Source organism: Anolis sagrei, chromosome 1 (assembly GCF_037176765.1).
Source record: "Anolis sagrei isolate rAnoSag1 chromosome 1, rAnoSag1.mat, whole genome shotgun sequence".
Classification (NCBI taxonomy): Eukaryota; Metazoa; Chordata; class Lepidosauria; order Squamata; family Dactyloidae; genus Anolis; species Anolis sagrei.
Window position 1 is genome coordinate 19,228,226 of NC_090021.1, and position 25,925 is coordinate 19,254,150.

The following is a 25,925-nucleotide window of genomic DNA, read 5'->3' on the forward strand; positions in this document are numbered from 1 at the left end:
GGTAGGGATGAGAGAGAGGGCCTTCTCAGTAGTGGCCTCCCAGCTCTGAAATACCGTGCCTAAAGAGATTAGGTCATCCCCACTCTCCAAGCCTTTCGGGCTAATTTAAAAGCATGACTCTTTAGACAGGCCTTTGACCTTGTGTAATTTTGTGGTCAGATTGTTTTACCAGCGACTGTTTTACCCCAGCACTTTGGTTTGTTGCTTGTAGAAAGCCAGTTTTATTCACACCTTTTATGAAGTTTACATTTTATCAGATGGGATGTATGTTCAATGTTTCTAGATTTATATTGTTTAATATGTTTGTATATTGTTGTCTTGAGTGCGGCACTTCGTAGTGCTACTGTGAGCCATCCCATGTCCCTTCGGGGAAATAGTGGTGGGGTACAAATACACTTATTATTATTATTTATTAAAAGCAGAGTATAATGTAATAAATCACTGGACTGTATTCAGACTAGATGTTCTTTGCAACCTGGAATCCTTACATCTACCCAACTACTTGGGATATATCTAAGAACCATAAACATTTTTAAAGTGCTTATAGAAACACCACAGTACAAACAATATTAATCATTGAGGGAATTAATGGAAGCGATTTTCTGGTTATGGGCAATCAGTGGGATTTCAATGGAAGTATTAACTGGACAAAGTAAATTAGTAATGGTAAATGTTTACAACAAAGCATCTTCCATTTTATTCCCCAACAGGTACCATTTCTGTCAACACGATGCGAACACCTTACACTGCACCAGGAGAGAGTGAAATTCTGGACCTTGATGATGATTTGTATCTTGGAGGTTTGCCAGAAAATAAAGCTGGCCTGGTCTTTCCAACAGAGGTCTGGACAGCACTTCTAAATTATGGCTACGTGGGCTGCATCCGGGACCTGTTTATTGATGGTCAAAGCAAAGATATTCGCCAAATGGCAGAAATCCAAAGCACTTCTGGGGTGAAACCTTCATGTTCGAGAGAAACAGCAAAACCATGCTTGAGCAATCCATGTAAAAACAATGGTGTGTGCAGAGATGGCTGGAACAGATATGTCTGTGATTGTTCTGGTACAGGCTACTTAGGCAGATCGTGTGAGAGAGGTAGGTCACCACTCCTTTTCATTATTTTCTCTTTTTTTCCTGCCCTCCCTTCTGTTTTGCACAATTCTTTATCAGACTGAAGGACAAACGAAGGAAAAGATGTCTTGAGTGTTGGAATTTATTGTAAATGGAGAGTCAGTGGTGACTGCTGATTTAGCATTAGTGGGGCAGCAAATTCACTTTGGGTTTTCATCTAGCTTTAAACAGCGCTACCTGAGGTGAAAAATCTCCTTCCCAAATAGGTACAGTGCATTGAAAACCCCATTTAAAGTTCCTATAGTACCTAAAAGGAGATTCACTTCCCCACTGGCATAAGAGTCACTTATGACCTCATCACATGAAAGTGGGGAAAAGTGGGGGGAACGGTCTTCTTTTGTCCCTACCATCAAGGTTCCATGCCTTTCCATCTTCAGGGATGGCAGCCATCTCATGTCCTTTCCCTATCTCTATCCAGTTTCTCTCTATCTTCTGTCATTGGGAGCTGAGTAGCACCCAACACCTAAAAATGCAGTCTTTTTCCGGTTCCATGTACTGCCACAACAGAGTTTCAGGGACATCCACTGGAAGTGGCATTGTTCCACATGATTGCCTTTATGGGACTCCATTTCAGCAGGACAGATAAATGGAGAAAAGATGAAGAGAAGGCTGTATTGGATGAAGTCCTATCTGTGGCGAAATATAACCTGAAAATGCAAACTAGGACTGAACAGAAATGACAGGGTTAGAACTTTTCTCTGTTATGGTCAACTATAAATAGTACTACTGTAGGTCCTCCATTTTTGCTTAGGGAAGAATAAATGCAAAAAAAACCCTGAACAACAAACAATTCTAGGAACTTTTAGGTCTTCCAGTTGGCTGTATGGTCAACTTCTGGTGGAAGATGATCATAGAGTAGCCCTGGAAGACCTAGGAATACGCAAGTGAGCATTTTAATCATATCCACAATGAATCAAATCCAAAATTAATCAAAATCGCAAAAGTTAAACTTGCAAATGTGGAGAACCAACTTCAAATTACTGTAGTTAATTACAAGAAAGTGTGAGTTAAATATGGCCTTATCCCTTTTTTCTTCCAATATTTCATTCTGCTTCCTGACAGGGAAAGCCTCAGGTGGATCAAATATTTTATCTTATTAAAAATGCTGCTCAGAAATTCAGAATAATGGGGGGAAAACCAACCTCCATTGGGTTCATTCACACTACAGAATCTGGATACATCAATGAAACCTATTTTAAAAGTGCATATAGAAGCACCTCAGCACACATAAACTTTAGTCGGTAAGGGAATGCAAATAAGCAATAAAGATTTTCTATACTTTGGCTCAGTCATAAATCAAAATGGAAATTGAAGTGAAGAAATTAAAAGACTGGGACTTAAAAGGGCATTTGTGAAGGAACTAGATAAGTTCCTCTAGTGTATAATTAAATACAGAATCAGAATCATCCAGTGTCATAGTATTTCCAATTTCTATATTTGTGAAAGCTAGATAGTGAAGCTGTCAGGAAGAAAAATAAGTCATCTAAAATGTGGTGCTAAAAAAAGTAGTGAATGGGATTGGGCACCTATTGGGGGAGGCAAAATAAGGGCATTCCTCTCCCTATAAAAACATTTATCTCCCAATGATATTTTTCTTCATTCCACAAATTTATAGCATTGTAGGAAATCAAAACTTCAAATGAGAAATAACTTATTTGGAAATACAGTTCAGGCATCTAAACAAAAGGGACAGTTACCAAGGAATAACTCATCTAAAATGAGCTAAAGAATATGCTGAAATATGCAAAAAATTACAGCTTTATGAGTCCAAGAGCAAATCAAACTTGAATTCTCAGTAGAAGCCAGTATGACAGAATGGAGAGTATCATACTTTGGACAGATCATAGCAAGGCACAATTCATTGGATGAGGTGCTTGGGGTGAAATGAAACCAATAGGAAAAGAGGAAGGGTCCACTACAGGTAGATTGACTCAGTAAAGGAAGCCACAGCTATGAACCTGCAACATTTGAATAGAGCTGTTGGTGGCTGATGCTTTCGGAGGTCTGTCATACATAGGATTTCCATAATAGATGATTATTATAACTAACAAAAACAAGAAGAATGATAAAATGTAGACAATGTGTACAGTCAGAAAAAAATGTATTTTTTTCTTGCAAATGTGTACAGAAAAAAATGGGATGAAACAAAGACTTGTAACAACACTGAAGTAGGCACGAGCCAGATGGGGAGGGAGCAGGATCAAGATGTCCATACATATGTTCACACTAGGAACTATAACATTACTAGATTAGTTTCCTACCTAACAGATGCTTATCAGTTCCCACCTACTTGGAACAACAATGCCATTATCTTTGAGTCCCACAAAGCAGTCAGAAGTATGGAAGAAGGGGGAGGATTCCTCCACTGCCAGTCTCTGACAGATTAAAAGGAGTCGCAGCTCATGAGGGACCCTGCTTATCTTAAAGAGCAAGTTAATTTCAAAATGCTAATGAATATCCCCTTTAGCTAGGAAGGTGAACATGAAAATCAGACTTATTGATGCACATATTTAATTTTATATTAGGAAAAGGTGATTAAAAAGCACTTTGGGTTCTTACAAGGAGTCGAGATCCCATTTCAAAATTATGTTTGATTTTTCAGAAGGTTAATTGGCATGTTTATAATAAAATAATGTCAGTATTATATTATTGGCTGTTGGTAATGATCCCCAAGAGCAAACAATTATGCATTTGTTTATTTGTCACACAAAAGGGGCCACATCTGACCCACCCTGTTTAATGTTACCATGCTTTGTCTTGTATGCTTATGAATATATGGATCCTGAAGTGGTGCTCATTCACTAAAATGGTGGCAAAACAAACATTTGGGAAGGTGTGGGATGAGAAGCCACTCTGGTGACCCACTGCACAAAGGGATACCAACACCACCTTCAATTTTGATAAGGCTTTGGAAACAGGAGGATCATCTTCACCTAGTGCCAGTTAGAGGAAAGATGACAGTTTTCTTAGCACCTTACTCCACAGAAAACTGAGCAAAAAGAATAAAGATAGCAGCGGAGAGCAAGTTAGAGAGAGGAGATCATACATTCTGAAGATCAAAAATATAGAGATAGTGTTAATGTGGGAGAGTGTTACCCTAGCAATAATCTTATTATGATAAGAAACAATGGTTCATTTTCTTAGAGGAGTATAAAATAATAATAATAATAATAATAATAATAATAATAATAATAATAATAACTTTATTTTTGTACCTCACCTCCATCTCCACGAAGGGACTCGGGGTGGCTTACATGGGGCCAAGCCCAATAAACACAGTTAAAAATGTAACAAATTAAAATGCATAGCAACAGTATAAAACAAAATAAAGCAACATTATAATGATATATAAAATAAGTGTCAAAACCAACGACCAATAGCAAATTCAATATATCGTCACAGTTGGGCAGACTGGTAGCACAATAATTTGAAGGATAGGCTAGTGAGTAAAGTTCATAGATTATATGGCAGCAGTATGGATAAAAGTAATAATAAAGTGAGAGGACAAGATTTTGGGCCCTAGCTGGGGCCACCTAGCTAGGGAATTGTCTACTCAAAAGCAGGTATGCGTTGTTCTTAATTTCATATGTTAAGAGGATTGTGGGAAAATAAATTGTGATCTGGTATCCAACAGCAATTGATTTTGGCCCATTAAAACATCTAATATAGTCTAATTGCCACAAATATCATGTTACCATTTGCATTATGCTATATCACAGAGGTTCTCAACTTGTGGGTCCCCATGCGCTTTGGCCTACAACTCCCAAAAATCTCAGCCAGTTTACCAGCTGTTAGAATTTCTGGATGTTGAAGACCAAAAACTCTGGGGACCTACACGTTGGGAACCACTGCTATATCAGGATTCAGTTAAGGAAGCCATGGATCTGAATCTGCAAGACCAGAGGACTGTATTTAATAATAGCAGGGCTGTGTTATAGGCCTGTCATTCATGGGGTCACCAGAAGACTTTGTTGTTCACTACTGTTCTTAGCTGTTGTTAAATCAACTTTGACTTATGGCATAAGTCAAAGTTGACTTGGCAGCTGCAAACAACAACAAAACATCAAGACTAGTATCACTTCAGTTTTACTTCTAGGGATATAAGCAGATGGGTGACTTCCACTTATCATGAGCCACCTTTCTCTGGGGATGGATTTCTTCACTTGTTTCATTGGCAAGGAAAGTAAGAGTAGTTTTAGCAACTCCCTTCCATCTGTAAGAAAGTTTTTGAAAAACCACTCACAATGTAAAGAATGAGGTTTTTAAAAGATGCGCTTCTTATTAATAAATAAATAAAATATTCTTACAAATTCAAACCTTTGAGCACCAAACCCCTATACCAGTGGTTCTCAACCTGGGGTCCCCAGATGTTTTTGGCCTTCAACTCCCAGAAATCCTAACAGCTGGTAAGCTGACGGATTTCTGGGAGTTGTAGGCCAAAAACATCTGGGGACCCCAGGATGAGAACCACTGCCCTATACCTTTATTTTTACAAGAAAGAAGCATCTTGATGTATCTTTATCAAAAAGAAGCCCAAATCCAATTGCTAGTTCCATAGGAAATAGACTAAGGATTCAAAGAATGTTGCAAATTTTCTTCTCTATCATGTGGATGCCAGATTTTTGACATTTGGGAAATTCATTGCTAAAGTTTTATTTCTGCAAAAAAAAAAATCAAAACATTGGTTTGCACAACATGTTATGTTTTCAAGTACTAGAAATTTAAGAATGAGAAAATTTTCATTTCTTATTAGAGCGAGGGATCTTACAGTTTTGTAATTTGGCATATGTCTGTGGGAATTCAAATTAGACAGTTCCATAATGTTCACATCAGGCAAAGGGCTAGTGTTATGTTACTATGTTGCATTTCTGGCAAAATGAGACCAATGCACAATGCAATTAATACAGAACAGGATGCCCATTGCATTGGTTCCAGTACACGCCTCAATGCGGATTGGTCACCAAAGCATATCAGCCACTCTTGCTGGTGGCCTGTTAGGCATCTTCCCAATTAAGTAAAGGGGTTGCTAAGTATCTCTCATATATAAAGTTATGTGATGTAACAGGTCATACAGGATTCCATCTCTTTCACCAAGTTCTTGATATGTAAAAGGCTGCAAAGAGTTGGATGCATTTGTTAGCCCAGCGTCAGTGTTTTTCCTTTTAGGTCTAACCCATTGGAGTTACTTATGGATTGCATATAATTCAAACATTTTAACTCTCCTATCCTTCATGTCTAGGAAAAAATGGTAAATAATGCTACAATAAATGTTCACACAAAGATACACAGCACAGAAACAGTAATTTCATGGAGTCATAATGCATCTGAACACACCCCATTCATATTGTTGATTTTATTATTTACTGCCCAACTGGTAGTACTTTCTGAAACCTTTTGAGAATACCAGAAGAGCAAGGGATGTTTTCCATTAGCTGTGCAATCCCACTCATGAAATCATTAATATAATGATTTCATGAGTATACCACATCACTGAAAGCAAAATTCGACTAAGGCAGTATGTCAATGATGTCAGTAAGGAATGTTTTAATTGTTTTATAATTTGATATGTTATATTTATTATTTGTTATTATACTTATTGTATTTATGTTTTAATTGTTTTATAATTTGATATGTTATATTTATTATTTGTTGTATGATGCGGCATTGAATGTTGCCATAATCTATCAGTCGCTCTGGGTCCCCTTCAGGGTTGAAAAAAGCGGGGTATAAATACAGTAAATAAATAAATAAATAACGTGGTACTTATTACTTTCAGTTAGGATTGGTGAGCACTTCAGCTCTGCTTGATTTCTGCCAAGCATGCCCAAAACTTGTTAACAAGAGGAATCCTTTTGACATAGGGCTTGATCCTATGAGGAGTGGCTTAAAGATCTGGGCATGTTTAGCCTGCAGAAGAGGAGGCTGAAAGGAGACATGATGAGGACCATGTATAAAATATGTGAGGGGAAGTCATAGGGAGGAGGGAGCAAGCTTGTCTTCTGCTGCCCTGAAAACTAGGACGCTGAACAATGGCTTGCAACTACAAGAAAGGAGATTCCGCCTGAACATTAGGAAGAACTTCCTAACTGTGAGAGCTATTCAGTAGGCTTGGGTAACAACGGAAAAAAATGGTTCTAAACTCGTTTCGTTTTTAGGGGGGCCCTTGCATTTCGTTTTTTCAAAGAATTCTGAAATTTTCCTTTAAAAGAGTTCGAAATATACGAAATTTCATAAAATTACGAATCGATTCGTTAATGGCGGACGCAATTGCGCAATATGCTAAAAAACCCTCCAAATGGGACAGGGGGAACTTCTGAAGCTTTCCTCCCCCTCTGTTGTTGACTGTTGGTGTGATAATTTATTTTTTATCATTGATAAAACAAACAACAACTATAAAACTTGCACCAGACATACGGAAATAATTACGAAACAATTTCGAAACAATTTTGAACCAATTATGAAACAATTACGAAACAATACGAAATAAATTGGAAAAATTGTTTCGATTTTTAATTACTCCTCACAGTAGTCCTGCATGGCTCAATATTGGATCGTGAGCTAATTTAAATACGAATTACGAAATTAACGAATGAAACCGCCCAAGCCTACTATTCAGCAGTAGAACTCTCTGCCCTAGAGTGCGGTGGAGGCTTTTTTTTTTTTTTGAGGTTTTTAAACAGATACTGGATGGCCATCTGTCAGGGGTGCTTTGAATGCGATTTTCCTGCTTCTTGGCAAGGAGTTGGACTGGATGGCCCATGAAGTCTCTTCCAACTCCATGATTCTATGACAGCCTATGCAAGCTTTCTCCCACTACCATTGTTTTTCCTTTACCCTTTCTTAATTAAGAGCATGTTCCCCATTCAAAGATAAAACCATATTCTACAAAGTGACTCCCCATTCCTTATTTTAGAAGATGCAAGCCCTTGGCAGAGATCCAGCTATTTTGATGTCTCCAGATTGTTCTATTACTGGTGGACTGCGGCTGGCAGTCAGGGGCATAACTAGACTGTCAGATGAATTACAAAACTCTTCAGTTAAATATGCATGGTGTACCACCCTGTGGCAAAATCCTGCTATTACATATGTGAATGGATGCAGAGAGAGAGAGAGAGAAGGAGGGAGGGATGGAGAGATACTTCCAGTTTTCAAAATCAAAAGGAATTGTGGGTTTGTTTGTTTTTGTTTGTTTGTTTGTTTGTTTCTGCATGTCCCAGCCACTGAAGAGAGGAACAAAAAGAATATGCAAATCTGCTAAACACAAATATAACCAAATCGGACTTTTATATCATACTTCATCAAAGGGATTTTATATAAATATTCTGGACAGGCAATGGAATTTCTTTCTCAGGATGTGATTTTATCTTGTCCCAACAAGTACGGTTTAGGTCTCCCACAATTCCTTTCATTTTAATTATTCTGGAGCACCATCCTCATCTGCTGGGACCCATCCTAATATCATGTTCTCACAATGTTATCTGGCTGTTTGTCCTGCAGAAATCTCAATGGATGCGCGTTTGTTCAGCTTGCGGAGTATTGTGTGCTGCCCTAGGGCTTCACTATCTGGGGGGAAACTGCACTCAAAGCATTTCTTCTCCCTCTTTCAGTAACAACTGTGTCCCAAATGGTCATGCTTTAATATGATTACAGCTTCCGGGATCCCAAAAGCACAGCACAGCCATCTCACCGTGCAAAGTTATTATTGCTACGACCCATGTGCAGTTGCTGATAAACCATTCAAGTTGAGGAGTAGACACAATTTTTCTATACTTATTGCATGCAATTAAAGGAGGGAGGCAGGATGTATCCTCATTTCAGCAAAGAACGCCACTTCAAAGGGAAGAAAGGAACATTGTATTAACTTGAATTACAGTCTGAGAATTGTGAAAGAGTGGGGATCATTAATTATTTCCTAAGTGATTAAGAAGATTTATAATAGACACCAGACACTGTAAAAAAAAAATCCTACTGGATCAGACCAGGCAGCTAATTATGTCAGGATTTTGAAATTAGTTAAATATTCCAGGCAGTCATAATCTATTACAATAGAGTCTCACTTATCCAACCTTCGCTCATCCAACGTTCTGTATTATCCAATGCAGTCTGCCTCCCGCCCAGATCCATATTGTGATGTTTTGGTGCTAAATTCATAAATACAGTAATTACTACATAAAGTTATTAATTATTTATTTATTTACAGCTTTTATATTTCCCCCTTCTCACCCCACAGGGGACTCAGGGCGGATTACAGTGTACACATATATGGCAAACATTCAATGCCAATTTTGGCATACAGACATATACAGACTTACATAGAAGTTATTTAACTTTTTCTGGCCGCCGGGGGAGCTGTCGCTTTCATCGTCCATCTGCGACACTGATGAAGTATCTCTGCATTCCTCGCATGCTTCCCCGCTGGAGTGCTTCTTTATGGCCTCATAAATTAGTTAATTTTAGCCTCCCCACGCTTTAAGGTGGTACCTTATTTTCCTACTTGACAGATGCCACTGTCTTTCGGGTTGCAAAGGTTGACAATGGGCTGCACAATGGTTGGAAACCCACTCCAACCCGGGCTGGCTTCGTACTCATGACCTTTTGGTCAGAGTGATCTTAATGCAGCTGACACTCAGCCAACTGCGCCACAATCCCGATACCATGTATTGAGTTGCTTTTTCTGTCAATTTGTTGTAAAACATGATGGTTTGGTGCTTAATTTGTAAAAACAGAATGTAATTTGACATTTAATAGGTTTTTTGCCTCCTTATTATTTATTTATTTATTTACTATTTACTATTCTTGTATACCGCCGTATCTCAAGCCCGAGGGCGACTTATCCAACATTTTCGCTTATCCAACATTCTGCTGGCCCATTTATGTTGGATAAGTGAGAGTGTACTGTATTACCTATGACAACAAAATGTAATGTTTGCTAGCTCTGGATATACAGTATTATTCAGGGGGAGGGGGCAGGTAGGTTATGACCTCCAAATGTATTGTAAAGTGAAAGGGTTAACCATCTTTAGAAATTGCAGTGTTCTGTGCTTACTTTGCCACTGCTACCCTTGGCTGAATATGCCAAAAGTATAAACATCAGGATAATCAGTGGATGGGTTTTATTTGTTTATTGGAGCTCTAGCAGATGGCAGGACAGATGTCATGGCAATATAATTTGGCTTTTCTCTTTGATTTTTAGTGGGGCTTGCAGTACGTGATTGCCTTTTGGCAGTGCCTTTTGCAGGTGTGTGCTTTCAACGGGGCAACAGCCACAGCAGCAGCTGCAGCAACAGCAGAACAATATGCAAGATGAAATTTATTAATAAAAATTATAAATGTCAGGCAGAGATGCAAGGAGACAGGATTTTTCCAGTTTGATCAGCCTGTACGATCCATGTGCCACTCTTTTATATCTGTGCATATGCAATGATGTTTGCATTTCCTGTGTCTGCTACTCTCTGCTACTGACAGAAAATCCATACTTGAAAGGGATCTTGTAGAAGTGGGAAAGGGATGCCAAAATGGGAAGAAACTAGGAGAGGAGGGTTGTATTCCTGAGGGAAAGTTACAGCATTTGGATCTCAGGGCTATCTCAAGCTCTCTTGCTGCCTATTGCAGAAACAAAGTTCAATTTTAATTAAAATGGTTCAACTCCTCCTTTATAATACAGCAGAGTCTCACTTATCCAACATAAATGGGCTGGCAGAACATTGGATAAATGAAAATTTTGGATTATTTATTTATTTATTTATTTCGGGCATTTGTACCCCGCCCTTCTCACCCCCTAGGGGGGACTCAGGGCGGCTTACATCCGGCACAATTCAATGCCAACAATTACAATAAAAATGCAATAACAATAAACACAATAGTTAAAAACATACAATAAATACAATATCAACTAAAAAGCCGATCTACAGCTCGCGTTTATTGAGTTCTAAAATCTGTTCTAAAATAATAAGGAAGGATTAAGGAAAAGCTTATTGAACATGAAATTATGTTATGATTTTACAAATTAATTACCAAACCATCATGTGTACAACAAATCGAAAGGAAACACAGTTCAATACACGGTAACGTTGTGTAGTAACTACTGTATTTACGAATTTAGCACCAAAACATTGCAATGTATTGAAACATCTGTGGATCTAGGTGGGAGCCAGACTGCGTTGGATAATATAGAACGTTGGATGAGCAAAGGTTGGATAAGCGAGACTCTACTGTACATATGGGAGCCAGAGAATGAAAGTCATTGTTCTTGCTTGTCATCAAGCTGCATTCATTACATTTCTTGCCCTTGTATTGCAAACTCAGGGCAGACAGGGCTTCCTTGAGGGAAACAATTCACACACACACACACAAAAGGGCTGGCAGAACATTGAATAAACGAAAATGTTGGATAATAGGGAAGGATTAAGGCAAAGCTTATTGAACATCAAATTATGTTATGATTTTACAAATTAAGCACCAAATCATCATGTGTACAACAAATCGAAAGGAAACACAGTTCAATACACGGTAACGTTGTGTAGTAACTACTGTATTTACAAATTTAGCACCAAAACACTGCAATGTATTGAAACATCTGCGGACCTAGGTGGGAGCCAGACTGCCTTGGATAATACAGAACGTTGGACGAGCAAAGGTTAGATAAGCGAGACTCTACTTTACATATGGGAGCCAGAGAATGAAAGTCATTGTTCTTGCTTGTCATCAAGCTGTATTCATTACATCTCTTGCCCTTGTATTGCAAACTCAGGGCAGACAGGGCTTCCTTGAGGGAAACAATTCACACACACACACACACCCCGCCAATGTACTGAGCATTATAATCTTTTCCAGTGAATCACAGCACCTCATAATATTTCCAAAGGATGACAACCTTAGTTTTTCTATATTTTTTTTTCATCTTGGCTTTTAAGGAGAGTTCAGGTCTTCTGTTAATACAACTTGGATTATACATCAAGCCAATCATGATATGTTAACAATGTATAAGCTATAAAATATTCTACTTTTACAGCCCTGAGCAAAGTAAGAAGTGATTAATCTTGGGTTGACCAACCTAAATAGGAGGCCAGTTGTGTCCAGTAATATGACTCATAGTTGTGCAGATTTCCACTGGTGCATACAACTTTATTTATTTATTTATTTATACCCCACCGTTCTCACCTCGATGGGGACTAAGAGCATTGTACAAACTACGGCAAACATTCAGTGTCGCATCGTGCACATAACAATAAACATACCACATTAAATTATAAAACAGTTAAAACATATAAATGCAGTAAACAAATTAAAAACATACAAAGTGTCAAGTCATGATTTCATACATCTTGGTTATCCCATAGATCAGTGGTTCTCAACCTGGGGTTCCCAGATGTTTTTGGCCTATAACTCCCAGAAATCCCAGCTAGTTTACCAGCTGTTAGGATTTCTGGAAGTTGAAGGCCAAAAACATTGGGGGCCCCAGGCTGAGAACCACTGCCATAGATATTGTTCAGATTTCTAGATTAAAGTTGAATTCTGTGTTACCCTATGCCCCAAATGAGGTCTTTAGATTTTTTTCCCTGAAGACCAGGAGGAATGGGACCAGCTTAATGTCACTGGGGAGGCAGTTCCACAGCCAAGGGGCCACCACTGAGAAGGCTATGCCTCTTGTCCTCGCCAGCCGCACTTGCGGCAGGGGTGAGACTGACAACAGGGCCTCCCCAGCAGATCTTAAAGTTCTAGTAGGTTCATAAAGGGAGATACATTCAGACAGGTAAGTTGGACCAGAACTGTTTAGGGCTTTATAGGCCAAAGCCAGCACTTTGAATTCAGCCCGGTATCAAACTGGCAGCCAGTAGAGTTGATGCAACAGGGGAGTTGTATAGAGGATTGTAGTCTTTGCTTTTTGAAAAATTGGTTTGTGTCTCAATTTTCTACTATCCACAGAATGGATTTCTAGAAAACTTGGTCCCAAAAATATTGTTGTAATTCCCTCGATTTCTCAGGTCCCCAGAGAAAATTGCCCTCCAGTGATGTTTGATAACGCCATTTCCTCCCTTAACTTTCTTGCAGTTCCAGAAACGATAGTAAAACTATTATTCCTTTCCCTGGAGCCTGTGGCTATGCTTAATGAGCATCATATTATTAAACATTTATTCTAGTTGTCTGGAGCATAAACTTCTGCTCCAATTCTATTTAGCTTTCTAGTCTCCTTGGAATAGTGAGCTGGAGGCAGGAGAGTGTGGGGGAGTCACTTGTAATGTGCATTCCTTATTATGACCAATGTTCCACATATTGGCAGACAAACCATAAAAGCTGCTACACCAGCAAATAACTATCCAGAGCTAAGTTCTTTACAGATTGAAAATCACTTTGTTACTCTCTGTGTATATATGTGCCTTCAAGTAATGTATTGACCTATAGTGACCTCAATAATTCTGTAGAGTTTTCTTAGACAAGGAATAGATTGATTTTGCCAGTTCCTTCTTCTAAATTATACCCTACAGTACCTAGTCTCCAGTGATTGCTTCCCATCCAAGAACTAACCAGGGCTGACTCGGCTTACCTTCCAAGATTATACAAGGTCTTCTACCACAAACAAACACCATAGGATCCTGCCTACAGGCCTTAGTTTGTGGACTCCTGCTCTTGGTGTTCACAGTGTGCTGTCAAACACAAAGAAATCCAAATGTGAATCTCACTTGTAATTTTCCTTCTTGTACCTTTACAGAAGCAACGGTTTTAAGCTATGACGGAAGTATGTTTATGAAAATACAGCTCCCTGTGGTGATGCACACAGAGGCGGAAGACGTGTCCTTACGGTTCAGATCTCAGCGAGCTTATGGCATTTTAATGGCCACAACTTCAAGGGAATCTGCAGACACACTGCGTTTAGAACTGGATGCAGGACGTGTTAAGCTAACAGTCAACCTAGGTAACATTCCTCTCCAGCTTCCATCCTAGAATTTACATCTCAAACAGCCTTTCCCGTCCTTGCCTGCAAACATTTATTCAACAGCCTGTTTACCACTGAAAAGAAATGGTCATACATATGCAACTTGTGCGCATATATATGAACACATAATATGCATATTATTGTATTCATTTATGTTTTATGTTTCTCTTTGCACACTCCACCATAACCCACCATGATTAATTTTGAACTGCAGTCTGTTCTAAATAGAGAAGACCAGATATTGGAGGCATTTGGGTTTTCATCAATCATACCCTAAAAATAGCATTTATACACAAATTCTGATCCAAAATATCCTTAGCCATATTGGATAACGGATGTGCAGGGAAAGCCCTGCTGATATATTGATATTTTGTGTATGGATTTGCTTATATCTATAAAAAACAGTCTATGCTCTTGATGAGTTTCATAGATGAAACAATGCTTTAAATCCAATTGCTATTCCCTACTAAAGTAGATCAATTGAATCAGTGGGATTTATACAAGTATTAACTTAACTTTGTGCAGTTGATACTTCAGGTTTACTATGGTTGTAATTAGCAATTGGGTGTAAGCTCCCATGTAGCACTGAATCTGGATTTCAGCGAGCGAGTCCTGATTGTATGTTAGTCATCACCCTGGGTAACAAAGATTTCCATATTTCTTTCTTATAGATCAAGATGATGAGATTTCAGTGTGGACCTTTTGTGCCTATTTTTTTGTGCCAAAAACATTGCACAAATTATGGCTCATTCAGAAAACTTTGTAATTTGCAGAGTATACACCAGTTTTTTTAATAGAAAGCTAATATGGGGTCAAATTTTCACAAAAATCACAACATATCTTCAAAATTCACATTGATTGCTAATTCCTTTAATGGAGTGCCAAGTGTTGAGGTATCTTTTTCTTGTCAATAACATAAAAACCTGGTATTCCTTGCATTCCTATGGAGTAGTCTAAAGTCATAATTCCAGTGCTTCTCCTGGAAGTGGAATTGGTTTGATCTAAAATTCTATCTCATTAGTAGATTGGTAAATCATTTTTTTCTTTTGGTTTGCCTGCTACCAATGTATTACTGAGATCAGTTCCATAAAAAAAATAGTATTTATCTAACTGGTTAGGAGCCCCCGGTGGCACAATGGGTTAAACCCCTGTGCCGATAGGTTGGAGGTTCGAATCTGGGGAGAGCACAGATGAGCTCCCTCTGTTAGCCCCAGTTTCCTTTGTGGGGACATGAGGGAACCTTCCACAAGGAAGGTTTTTATACTGTTTTTTATACTGTTTACTGTTTTATATTGTTATTATTATATTGACATTAAATTGTGTATTTATGTTTTTGATGTGGGCACCATAGGGTGCCGATTTGTAAGCCGTTCTGAGTCCCTCTATGGAGGTTGAGATAGGACGGGATATAAAAAGCCTGAAATAGATAAATAAATAAAACTTCAAAACATCCGGCCGTCCCCTGGGCAACGTCCTTGCAGACGGTCAATTCTCTCACACCAGAAGTGATTTGCAGTCTCTCAAGTCGCTCCTGACACACACAAAATAATCTGACTGGTTGCAGTGTACTCTGTGATTCTTGTCAGAGTGGTTAACATAAATACATTATGTGCAAGTTAAGAAATCAACTATCTTCAAAATTTACAAGTCATTTTATTACCTTCTTTTGGTCTTCCTTATATAGCAGTCTGGCGCTACATGCAGTCAAACCCATCTTTCACCTTCCTTCTCTCTCTTCAGTTTCTAAAGAAACACAAGCCATTGTGAAATTGTGTGTGTATGTGTGTGTGTGTGTGTATCACAATTAACACAACCCTTCAATGCCCAAAGTCTGCGGCCCTCGGCAAACAGCCCTGTGAACACAAACCACATCAGCTCTTCTACAGAAATGGAATCATGCTTTCCTAGGTTTTTGTAGCATTTAGAAATGATCAATCGCTGCTTTATTCATTGAGGAACAGTGCAGGTTTGCCAGAATGACTTCCTTTTGTGAGATTATTTTCTAAACCTTTTGTGCAGCATTTTTTAAAAACCAGCTCTGGGGTGATTTTACTTTCAAATTGCAAAAGGTAGTGGGGCAGACTGATGTATTCAAAAACCCATTTTGGAGGAAAGCTAGGTCATTGAATTTTGATGATGTTAATTAGATTTTGCAGTAGGGAATTTATACATATCAAACAGGGAAAGTCTTCTTTAGCCTCTTTAGCTTCACACAGAGCCCTCCTGTGTAAATTTGGAGTTACAGCAAGCGGATGAGTTGTTTTTGTTAACAACATGGCAGCAATGTGGGATCCAGAAGAGGGCTCTTCCAAGAAAGCTTTCTGTAGACAGAGGCATGTAGGTAATGTTCCCTGGCTGTTTGCAACCACTTTTCTGATGCGGTTGACGACACATGACAAACTCAGCTACATGGAAACAAAATCTAGGTCATTTTATTTAAGAAAAAAGGACACACACACATGTATATATATTTATACATCAGTCTCCTTAAGGGTCTTAAAACAATTAAAAATATGTGCTACTCAACTCACCATGATATTTTGATTCAGTCCTCCAAAATGTAGTACAAGCATTATCTTTACATGAATTCAACAAGAACTTTGCATCTTTTTAGAAGCATTATTTCCCATGAATCTGTTCCAAAAAGAAAGAGACAGAGCAAGAGGAAGAGAGATTAGAAGAAGATAAAGTTTTTTACAAGCATCGAAAGCAGGCAAAATTGAATTCACTATAATCAAAACAACTAAATAAATATATCAGTACGAGACAGCACAACGATGTTCTGGCTGCCTCATGAATGACTAGGCAATCTACTAATGTTAATGTTACATATGCCCTTTTAAGATTTCAAAATTATGTCTTCTTTGGAGGTATTAACTATGATCCAGAATGTGTGATTTTAGGCTTGGTTTGCACTAGTCCCCATTGTGACGGAGCACTTTTTTTGGAATTAAAAGTGGAGAAGATTAATCTGTTCTTTCATATATGGGCGAGGATGTTGCGGCCAGCTTAAATCCAGCATCTGGAACAGTACCCTAAGCTTTTTCTCCTCCACTTAGATTTGTCACCATGTAGCTTTGTTTGAAATTGGCCATATTTTTTTTTACCCTATACTATCACTTCTATTTATAAAGTCTTCTCACCATGTATCTGCGTTCTATGGCAATATGGAAAGAACCTGAACACACAGTGGCCATGTTTGCATGTGTCTGTCCCCGGAAGGGTGGAATGTGACTTTACTGGATGTCTGCAGCTATTACTTTGAAGGATAAATTTTCATTTCTCATCTATTCTTCCCCATCTAGACTGTATCAGGATTAACTGTAATTCCAGTAAGTGCCTATTCAAAATTTTTAAACTTATTATTCCTGCATTATGCAGTTGTTACAAACTTTATATTAACATGTGATGCATATCCCTGTTGCATAGTTAAATGATTTACATTTGAAAATAAAGCAAATTACATGAATGCAAAAAGAAACCATCACACAAAGTTCTGCGTGTTCAAGAGATGCCTGGAGTTTTTCCTCCTTAGAAGGAAATTTCAGGTTTCCACCAGGGAAAACAGTCCATCATTTCTAAGAAAGTTTAAAACATTTCAATCAGGGCTGAACAATTTCTCAATGGATTCTCGAGGAATTTTGTAGGAACTTCTTAATGCAGCCTTAATGCAGCTATGCTAGGGAAAACCATATTTTAAATATAATCAAACACAAACTGCATATGAGCAACTGTGTCCCTAAACTCATTGAGAAAAGCATGCCCCATTCAACTAAAGTTATATTTCATTTTAATCAACTAAATTTTGTTAAATTATTCTAGACATAAATATATGTGTGTTTAAATGACATTTCATAATCTCAACTGATTATAAAATCCCCAAACACTCATTTTTTCTGCAGACTACATGGATCTTTTTAGTCTTTCACAAATTAAAATTACATACATGAGAGGCAGGTATCAAGCAGTCCTTGATAGGGAGGAAAGAAAGAGGAGCCAAGTGGAGGAATAATCCATTTCAGCATTCTGTCAGCAGCAACAGCAAGGTAGAAGGGCTATATGGCTACTCCATCCCTTGTTGGTTATGCTCTTTTATTTATTCAGATAAGGATAATGAACTCAGTGGCTGGTGAAGTTCCTGCCCAAACATACATGGATGCAGAAACAAAGATTACTATTTCCAAAGAGTTACCCATATAAATTAAATGTTCAAAGATATTTTTTCAAAAAAAAATCAAGCATTTCATTTCAAAATGGAGACTAGGACACGGAACAATGGCTTCAAACTTCAAGAGAGGAGATTCCATCTGAACACGAGGAAGAACTTCCTGACTGTGAGAGCCGTTCAGCAGTGGAACTCTCTGCCCCGGAGTGTGGTGGAGGCTCCTTCTTTGGAAGCTTTTAAACAGAGGCTGGATAGCCATCTGTCAGGGGTGATTTGAATGCAATATTCCTGCTTCCTGGCAAGGGGTTGGACTGGATGGCCCATGAGGTCTCTTCCAACTCTTTGATTCTATGATTCTATGAAAACAACAACAACAACAACTATTACTTTATTATTATATCCCGCCTGAATGTCCCTGAAGGGATTCAGGGTGGCTTACATGGGGACCAGGCCCAATATAAATAAAGCTTACAAGGTAACACAATTAAAAAATATAAGTCAACTATATTAAAAATAATAAAACCAATAAAATATAAAACATCATAAAACATGAACCACACAACAAACAACCAATAGCTGAAAAAGTGGGCATGTGCAGATTTGAGACTAGTTGAGCAGGACAAATGTAAAACTGTAGAGCCGGGCTGGGAATAAAGTGCTGGATATCCAAACAGAAAATTAGGGCTAGGTGGACTTGATTCAAAGGCACATTGGAACATCCAAGTCTTCAGGTCTAGTCCTACCTCTCTTCTTCAGTATGTGAATATATTATATGTTTAGCTCAGGGATTCCAAGATACATATGGATGCACATGGAGCTAAATATGAAGAGCGCTCCCTTCTCCTTTGTATCAGGGGATGTTCCATTTTGATCATGGAAAATCCATAAAATCTTTTTGAAAAAAAAGGAATGGAGCAACCAGTGGAATGGAACTACCATTATTACAGTAGGACCACTTATTGTACAAACCCATTGAATGTGGTTTCATATACATGCAAATAGTTCTGTGTACCATGGAATCCCTCTGGAGTACCTAGCAATATCTAGAGAAATATTATCTCTAGATGTCCACCAATTCTATGGCCAACTTCTGCTGAATATTCCACTGGTAGTTGATCACAGATTCACATTGGAAGCCTAGAGAGAACACCCCTGTAGGCTTTACGAGATACTCCAGAGTGATTCTATAATGGGCTGTGGCTAAAAACTGAAAACATCATTCATTTCAGATAAGTAAAACATGGTTCCAGATTGCACAAAAATTATGTCACTTGAAGGATCCTAGAACAAATTCCTCAGATAATTTGAAGGCCTAATATATTGCATTATTTCAAGAATTACGTGTTTGTTTGTTTGTTTGTTTGTGTGTATATATATATATATATATATATATATATATATATATATATGCCACCTTTATCCTGTTATAGGATCCATTAAAACTCTGGAAATAAAAAAAAATTAAAACACAAGCATAATCACATTAAAACTATTGTATATTTTTAAAACTAATAATATAAAATTATTTCAAAGCATAGTAAACAAGAGCAAACACACACCCTGTAAAATGGCTCTCAGGAAGCAGTTGCTCATCAAAGCCAGTTTTAACAACAGAATGTTTGCTGCCCATGAAAGGACAGCAGAAAAGCGACCAGTTCAAACTCCCATTGAAGGGAAATCCACAGGGTGAAAGCAGTCACTGAGAAGGCCCTCTCTCATGCCATCACCAAATGATCCTATGATGATGATGGGACTCAAACAAAACCCTTCACCGTGAATCATAAAGTTCATATTATTTTATTCATTTTGGTAATTCTTCCAAATGAAGGACTAGTTCCAATTACATTTTGCTAAATGCACATTCTTTAGCAATAAAAAGGAGGACATTCAGTTAACTTTCTGTGATAGTTTTTTTCTGCGCAAAGCATGTAATTGCTTTTAACTTTTTTTAAAAAAAAAAGCTTGTTATTACACTGTGCTTGACTGAACTTGTGATAAAATGTTTAACCTTTTTGATATTATTTGGATTAAGATGCATTGTTCTGAAAGAGGATTGTGGACTGTGATTTTATTTTGAGTCTCTGGATCTCCCAGACTTTCTATAGTAAGTACAATGCCTTCTAGTTTTCATTTTGGTGGGAGGGATGTTGAAGTTTGCCAATCTTATTGGCCAAATTCCTCTGACACACGTCGGTGTTAAACCAAATGAAGAAAGAAATAACTGAATTAAAGTTAAGCACTTCTAATGCCCATCTCTTTTGGTGAGAGAAATTTAAATGTGAACTTCATTCTCCTGAAGAAGATAAGGCAGTGGTTTTCAACCTGTGGGTCCCCAGATGTTTTGGCCTTCAACTCCCAGAAATCCTAACAGCTGGTAAACTGGCTGAGGTTTCTGGGAATTGTAAGCCAAAACACCTGGGGATCCACAGGTTGAGAACCACTGAGATAAGGAGACTTGAAAGTGGTTAACTTTGTGGGAATTCTACCTTGGCTTTCAACTATAACTGCATCAGCTGTAACTGTTACTCAATTTAACTTCCAACTCAATGGAACACAAAGGCTTTTTTAGCATTGGGGTTGGCTTGCACAGTGGATTGCAGACAAAGGCACCATTTTCAAAATCACTCTGATTTATTTTTATTTTACTTTATTTGTTCACTATTTTGAGAACTACAAATGTTTGTAAATATGTCACACAGTTGCGTTTTTCTTGGGGGCAAACAGAACAATAATGTTGGGCAATACAATGGAAACTGAAGGAGGAAAAGGGTAACTGGGTAAAACTTTAAACTCAAGGGCCAATTCTTTGATATATATAGAACAAACTTTTTCTTTCAGATGCTTCAATGGACATATAAAAATTATCCTAGGAATAATAGAAATGAGGAGCAACTTTGCTCATTATTGAAGAATGCATTTGTTCTCTGCAGATAATTGCAGAGGTTGCTTTCTCTGCAGCTAATTGCAGATTAAACTTCTTACATTCCCCATGTAGAGGTTCCAGTTCCTTTCCTACAAGTAAGGAACAATATTTAGAAGATACAGCAAGAAGCACCATCAATGTAGATACTGCCATGTGTGAGCTATAAGCAGTTGTAGTCTTTTCTTGTTCAAGAAATCCACCAGCACTATGTGAATGAGTCCATTCAACTGCAGAATCAAGATGTCTGTTATCTGGCTAGGGATGCTTTAAACATTCTAAGACTATAGGCAAACAGACCAGCTCATAGTGGAAATGTGTTGACATGTTAATGGATTGCACATGAAACACTTCCAAGCTTTGGGTGTGGCTGCTTCGGTTGTCACAGTTGTTTTGTCATCAAATGTTAGTGCTGAATTTTTTAAAAAATGTAAGCAATTTCCAGTTACATTCCATGTAATATTTATGTGGAAATACATTGCCAACAGCAAATGGAATAGGAATATTAGAATAACATCAATGACGTTTTTTATATTGTATATTATAATTGTGTCCTTGGTGGCATTGAATTCTTGCTTTGTAGACCACCTCGAGTCACTGGAAGGCTGAGAGGGGTGGTATAGAAATGTACTAATAAATAAGTAAATAAATAAATCAAAACCTTGAAAATTGGGCAATATTCAAATATTGCCTCTGCTAAAGGTCTACACATTGCCTAAGATCATGTCTTCCAAGCGAGAAAATAAGAAATTTATTTATTTATTTATTTATTTCTATCCTGCTCTTCTCACCCCTCAGGGGATCCAGAGCGGCATACGTCATACATCTAGACAAAAATTCAATGCCTCATTATACAAACGATATAAAGCATAACATAAAATCGCTAGAAATAATAAGTATATAAATACCATTTTAAACTGTTAAACATATTAAAACATAATAATTACGTACACAAATAACACATTGTACCAATCCTTTAAGCACCCACTAGGGCCTCCCCCTTCCCCAGTCATGGCAGTGCCTCCCAACCTGCAGTATGGAGCCAGTCCCCAGGAGCTGAGATCAAAGGCAGCCTTCAGCAGACAAACACTGCCCTTTCCCTCAAGCTCCACGCTGCTGATGTTCTTTGGCTATCTTGGATGGTACTTGATTTCTGGGAGACCTAGACAAAAGATGCTCATTGGTTGTGCTCACTTTCCATTAGTTAGTTTTTTTTTTCAGGTACAACAACATTCATCAATAGCTATTTCACCACTAGCTAGGTTGGATCAGTGAGTTATTTATATTTACAACTAGAAGTAAATCCCTGAAGACCAAATATTGCTGCTATGTTATGACTCCAATACAGGCCAGTTATTTGGAAGGTTATATAAGGCTTATTGGACTGTTCTCAAAGGCTTTCGTGGCTGGAATCTCTGGGTTGCTGTGAGTTTTCCTGGACGTATGACCATGTTCCAGAAGCATTATCTCCTCATGTTTTGCCCACATCTATGGCAGGCATCCTCAGAGGTTGTGAAATGTGTTGGAAAGTATAAGGTTTATATATCTCTAGAATGTCCAGGGTGGAATGAAGAAAAACAACCTACAAACTATCTATTGACCCACTAAGAAAATCCAACAAATGCTACATTCAGCAAAATACAAGAGAGATCCTCTCACCTCTGCATGAGTCTACTATATACCATGAATCTATAGACAAGTTTACATAAGGACCATCAAATGTAGCACCCAACACGCATCAAGGAACATGAAAGACACTGCAGATTAATTCAACCTGCAAAGTCAGCCACAGCAGAGCACCTGATGCATCAACCTGGACACAATATATTACTTGAGAACACAGAAATGCTGAACCACTCTAACAACCATCATGTCAGACTACAAGCATGTGGACAAATTCAACAGAAAGGAGGAAACCATGAAAATGAACAAAATTTGGCTAAAAAAAACTCTAAAATCAGGACAGTAAATAAAGAGCAACACTCAAAGAACAGGGGAATTCCTGACATGAAACAATCAGGGCCAGCTAACTCCTCCCAACAAAGGATTTCCCCCAGGCAGGTAGTAGCCAAGCTTTGAAGCTGCAAGGCCATTAAATGCTAATCAAGGTGGCCAATTCATATTTACCTCAAGCAGACAAGAGTTCTTTCTCTCACCCTGGATATTCTACAGATATATAAACCTCACTTGCCTAGTTTCCAACAGACCTCACAACCTCTGAGGATGCCTGCCATAGATGTGGGCAAAACATCAGGAGAGAATGCTTCTGGAACATGGCCATACAGCCCGGAAAACTCACAGCAACCCAGCTTATTGGGCTATTGCTTTGTTCCATATTTCATAGCCACAGTTCTTCCTCCATGCCAGCAGACAGACAGGTATATAAAAACTGCATTGTGGTCACCGCCCATGTGGAATAGGCCTTATCACATTAGATCAGTGACACATAAAGGTAGAGTATTTCAGTAGAGGCCATGCCACCGTTGAAATGTCTGTATATGCTCTTACTTATGAGGGAATTAATGATGCAAAGTGAGACTCTCAATGTGACTTTTTGTTGTATATCACTGTCATGAAACTGAGAGCCTATTTTTCTGTATGACAATCCAGCTTTTCAACTTCTGTGTTATTTTCCAGTGATAAATGATTGGCGCATAAATGCCAGAGGCTGATCTTTCAGTTGTTGCTTAGATTAGAATGTGATCGTATCTACATGCAAACACAGCCCTGTCAATCTGAAAATGTCATTGCTAAAATGCCATCATGCAGAACCCTAAATCATTTTCCAGTTTCCGAGATTTTACTAAACCAGACGGTTTACGTTAAAGATTGCTTACATGGTACAGTAGGTTCCTTTGTGAATTCAATGGTTGCTTTCAACTCAGGCTTAGGAAATGAGAACAAGAAGGATTACAGGCTGCAATTGAGAGATTCCCTCTGTGCCTTTATGGCATCCTTTTTATAACTATTTTTTATCACACCTATTCTTCAATTAGTTCATGGTACTGTACATGGAGTCATACCATTTTATTTTCACAAATCCTGTATGGTAGCTTAAACTGAGTGTGATTGACTGCTCAGAAATAGTTAGTGAATTTTGGGGCTGAGAAAAATGTTGAAACAATTTCTTTGTAGATCAGGTTCAGTACTCTCTCTGCCACATCACAGAGAGTACTGAACAGTGAAGGGTGATGAGCAAGGAATTGCAGTTGTGGAAGTGGTTGGGCATTGAGATGTACAACTCCAGGATCAAGATCCAACATAGGTATTGGAATATTGGAAGGGCCCATCTAACCCAATATCCTGTCATACAAGAATGCACACCTAGAGCACTCCTGAAAAAATGCTATCCAGCCTTTGTTTAAAAACCTCCTATGATTTATTTATTTATGAAATTTCTATTTATTTATTTATTTTATATACAACTTTTCCCAACCCCTGGGGGGACTCAAAATGGTTCACAACAAAGTTCACCCCAGCGGGTTTCAAAGTGGCTTACATTTAGATGACTGTTTGGTGCCTTAAAAAACAACGAACAATTAAAACATTTAAATAGAATTCCAAAATATATTAAAACATTTAAAACATATAGAACATTAACTGTTAACCATATTATCCATAGTCTGGGCCGTTCTAATAATCATTCCACATAATTCAATATTTATTTATTTCACAAGATCTCCAAAGGCTTGAAAGCCACATTTTGCTTTCTTAGAGAAGGTCAGGAAGGAGGGGGCTGATATCCCTAGGGAGGGAATTCCACAGCTGAGGGGCCACCACTGAGAAGGCCCTATCTCTTGTTCCCATCAGTCACACCTGTGAAGGAGGCGGGACAGAGAGTAGGGCCTCCCCAGATGACCTTAAGCTCTGAGGTGGTTCATAGGGAGAGATCCATTTGGACAGGTAAGCTGGGCTGGAACCATTTCGGGCTTTACAGGCTAAAGCCAGCACTTTGAATTGTGTTCGGTAGCAGATTGGAAGCCAGGGGATCTGACATTTCAGGGAGGTTGTATGCTCTGTGTACACTGCTCTGGTGAGCATTTGGCTGCTGTTCATTGGACCATTTGAAGCTTCTGAACAGTCTTCAAAGGCAACCCCACATAGAGCATGTTGCAGTAGTCTATTCAGGATGTAACCAGAGTGTGCAGTACCATGGCCAAGTCTGACTTCCTAAGGTGAAAGCACAACTGGTGCACAAGTTTTAATTGTGTGAATGCTCCCCTGGTCACTGCCAAGACCTGGGGCGCCAGGCTCAGCGATGAGTCCAGGAGAACCCCCAAGCTGCAAACCTGCATCTTCAGGGGGAGTTGAATCCCATCCTACACAGGATGTAACTCTATACCCTATTTGGCCTTATGGCTAACCAGGAGCACCTCTGTCTTGTCTGGAGTCAATTTCAATTTATTTGCCCTCTTCCAGACAGTTACAGCTGCCAAACACCAATTCAGGACCTGAACAGCCCCCTTAAGAGCAGGTGGTAAGGAGTGATAGAGTTGAACATCATCTGTTTACAATGGATAGTTTATCACCTTTCAGTTTAGCTATTTCCTCTATTTTTATCCTTCTTTTTTCCAACATAGAGGCTTAGATGGCCAACAATAAATATAAAACAATGCAAGTTAAAACAATGTGAATATATTAAAATATAAATATTAAAAAGTATTAAACCATTTATGCCATTAAAACCATTAAAATTAAATTATTAAAATGCAACAACTCCACACCCACTCCAAAATATCAATCACACCATCCCCAAGAGCCTACCCCTCATCATCA

At 38.4% G+C, this 25,925-nt stretch overlaps 1 protein-coding gene across 39 annotated transcripts in view; it reads left to right on the forward strand.

Moving 5' to 3' along the window:
• Positions 1-25,925, forward strand: part of NRXN1 (neurexin 1) — a 1,138,555-nt gene that overhangs the window by 512,677 nt on the left and 599,953 nt on the right. For 28 of the 39 annotated variants that reach the window (XM_067462984.1, XM_067462983.1, XM_067462987.1 and 25 more), the window contains 3 exons: positions 711-1,094; positions 13,840-14,043; positions 17,370-17,396. In XM_067462984.1, coding sequence (XP_067319085.1) covers positions 711-1,094; positions 13,840-14,043; positions 17,370-17,396 — 615 coding nt within the window. The remainder of the gene's footprint in view (positions 1-710; positions 1,095-13,839; positions 14,044-17,369; positions 17,397-25,925) is intronic. The other 11 variants (XM_067462994.1, XM_067463037.1, XM_067463071.1 and 8 more) reach the window with 1 other exon arrangement.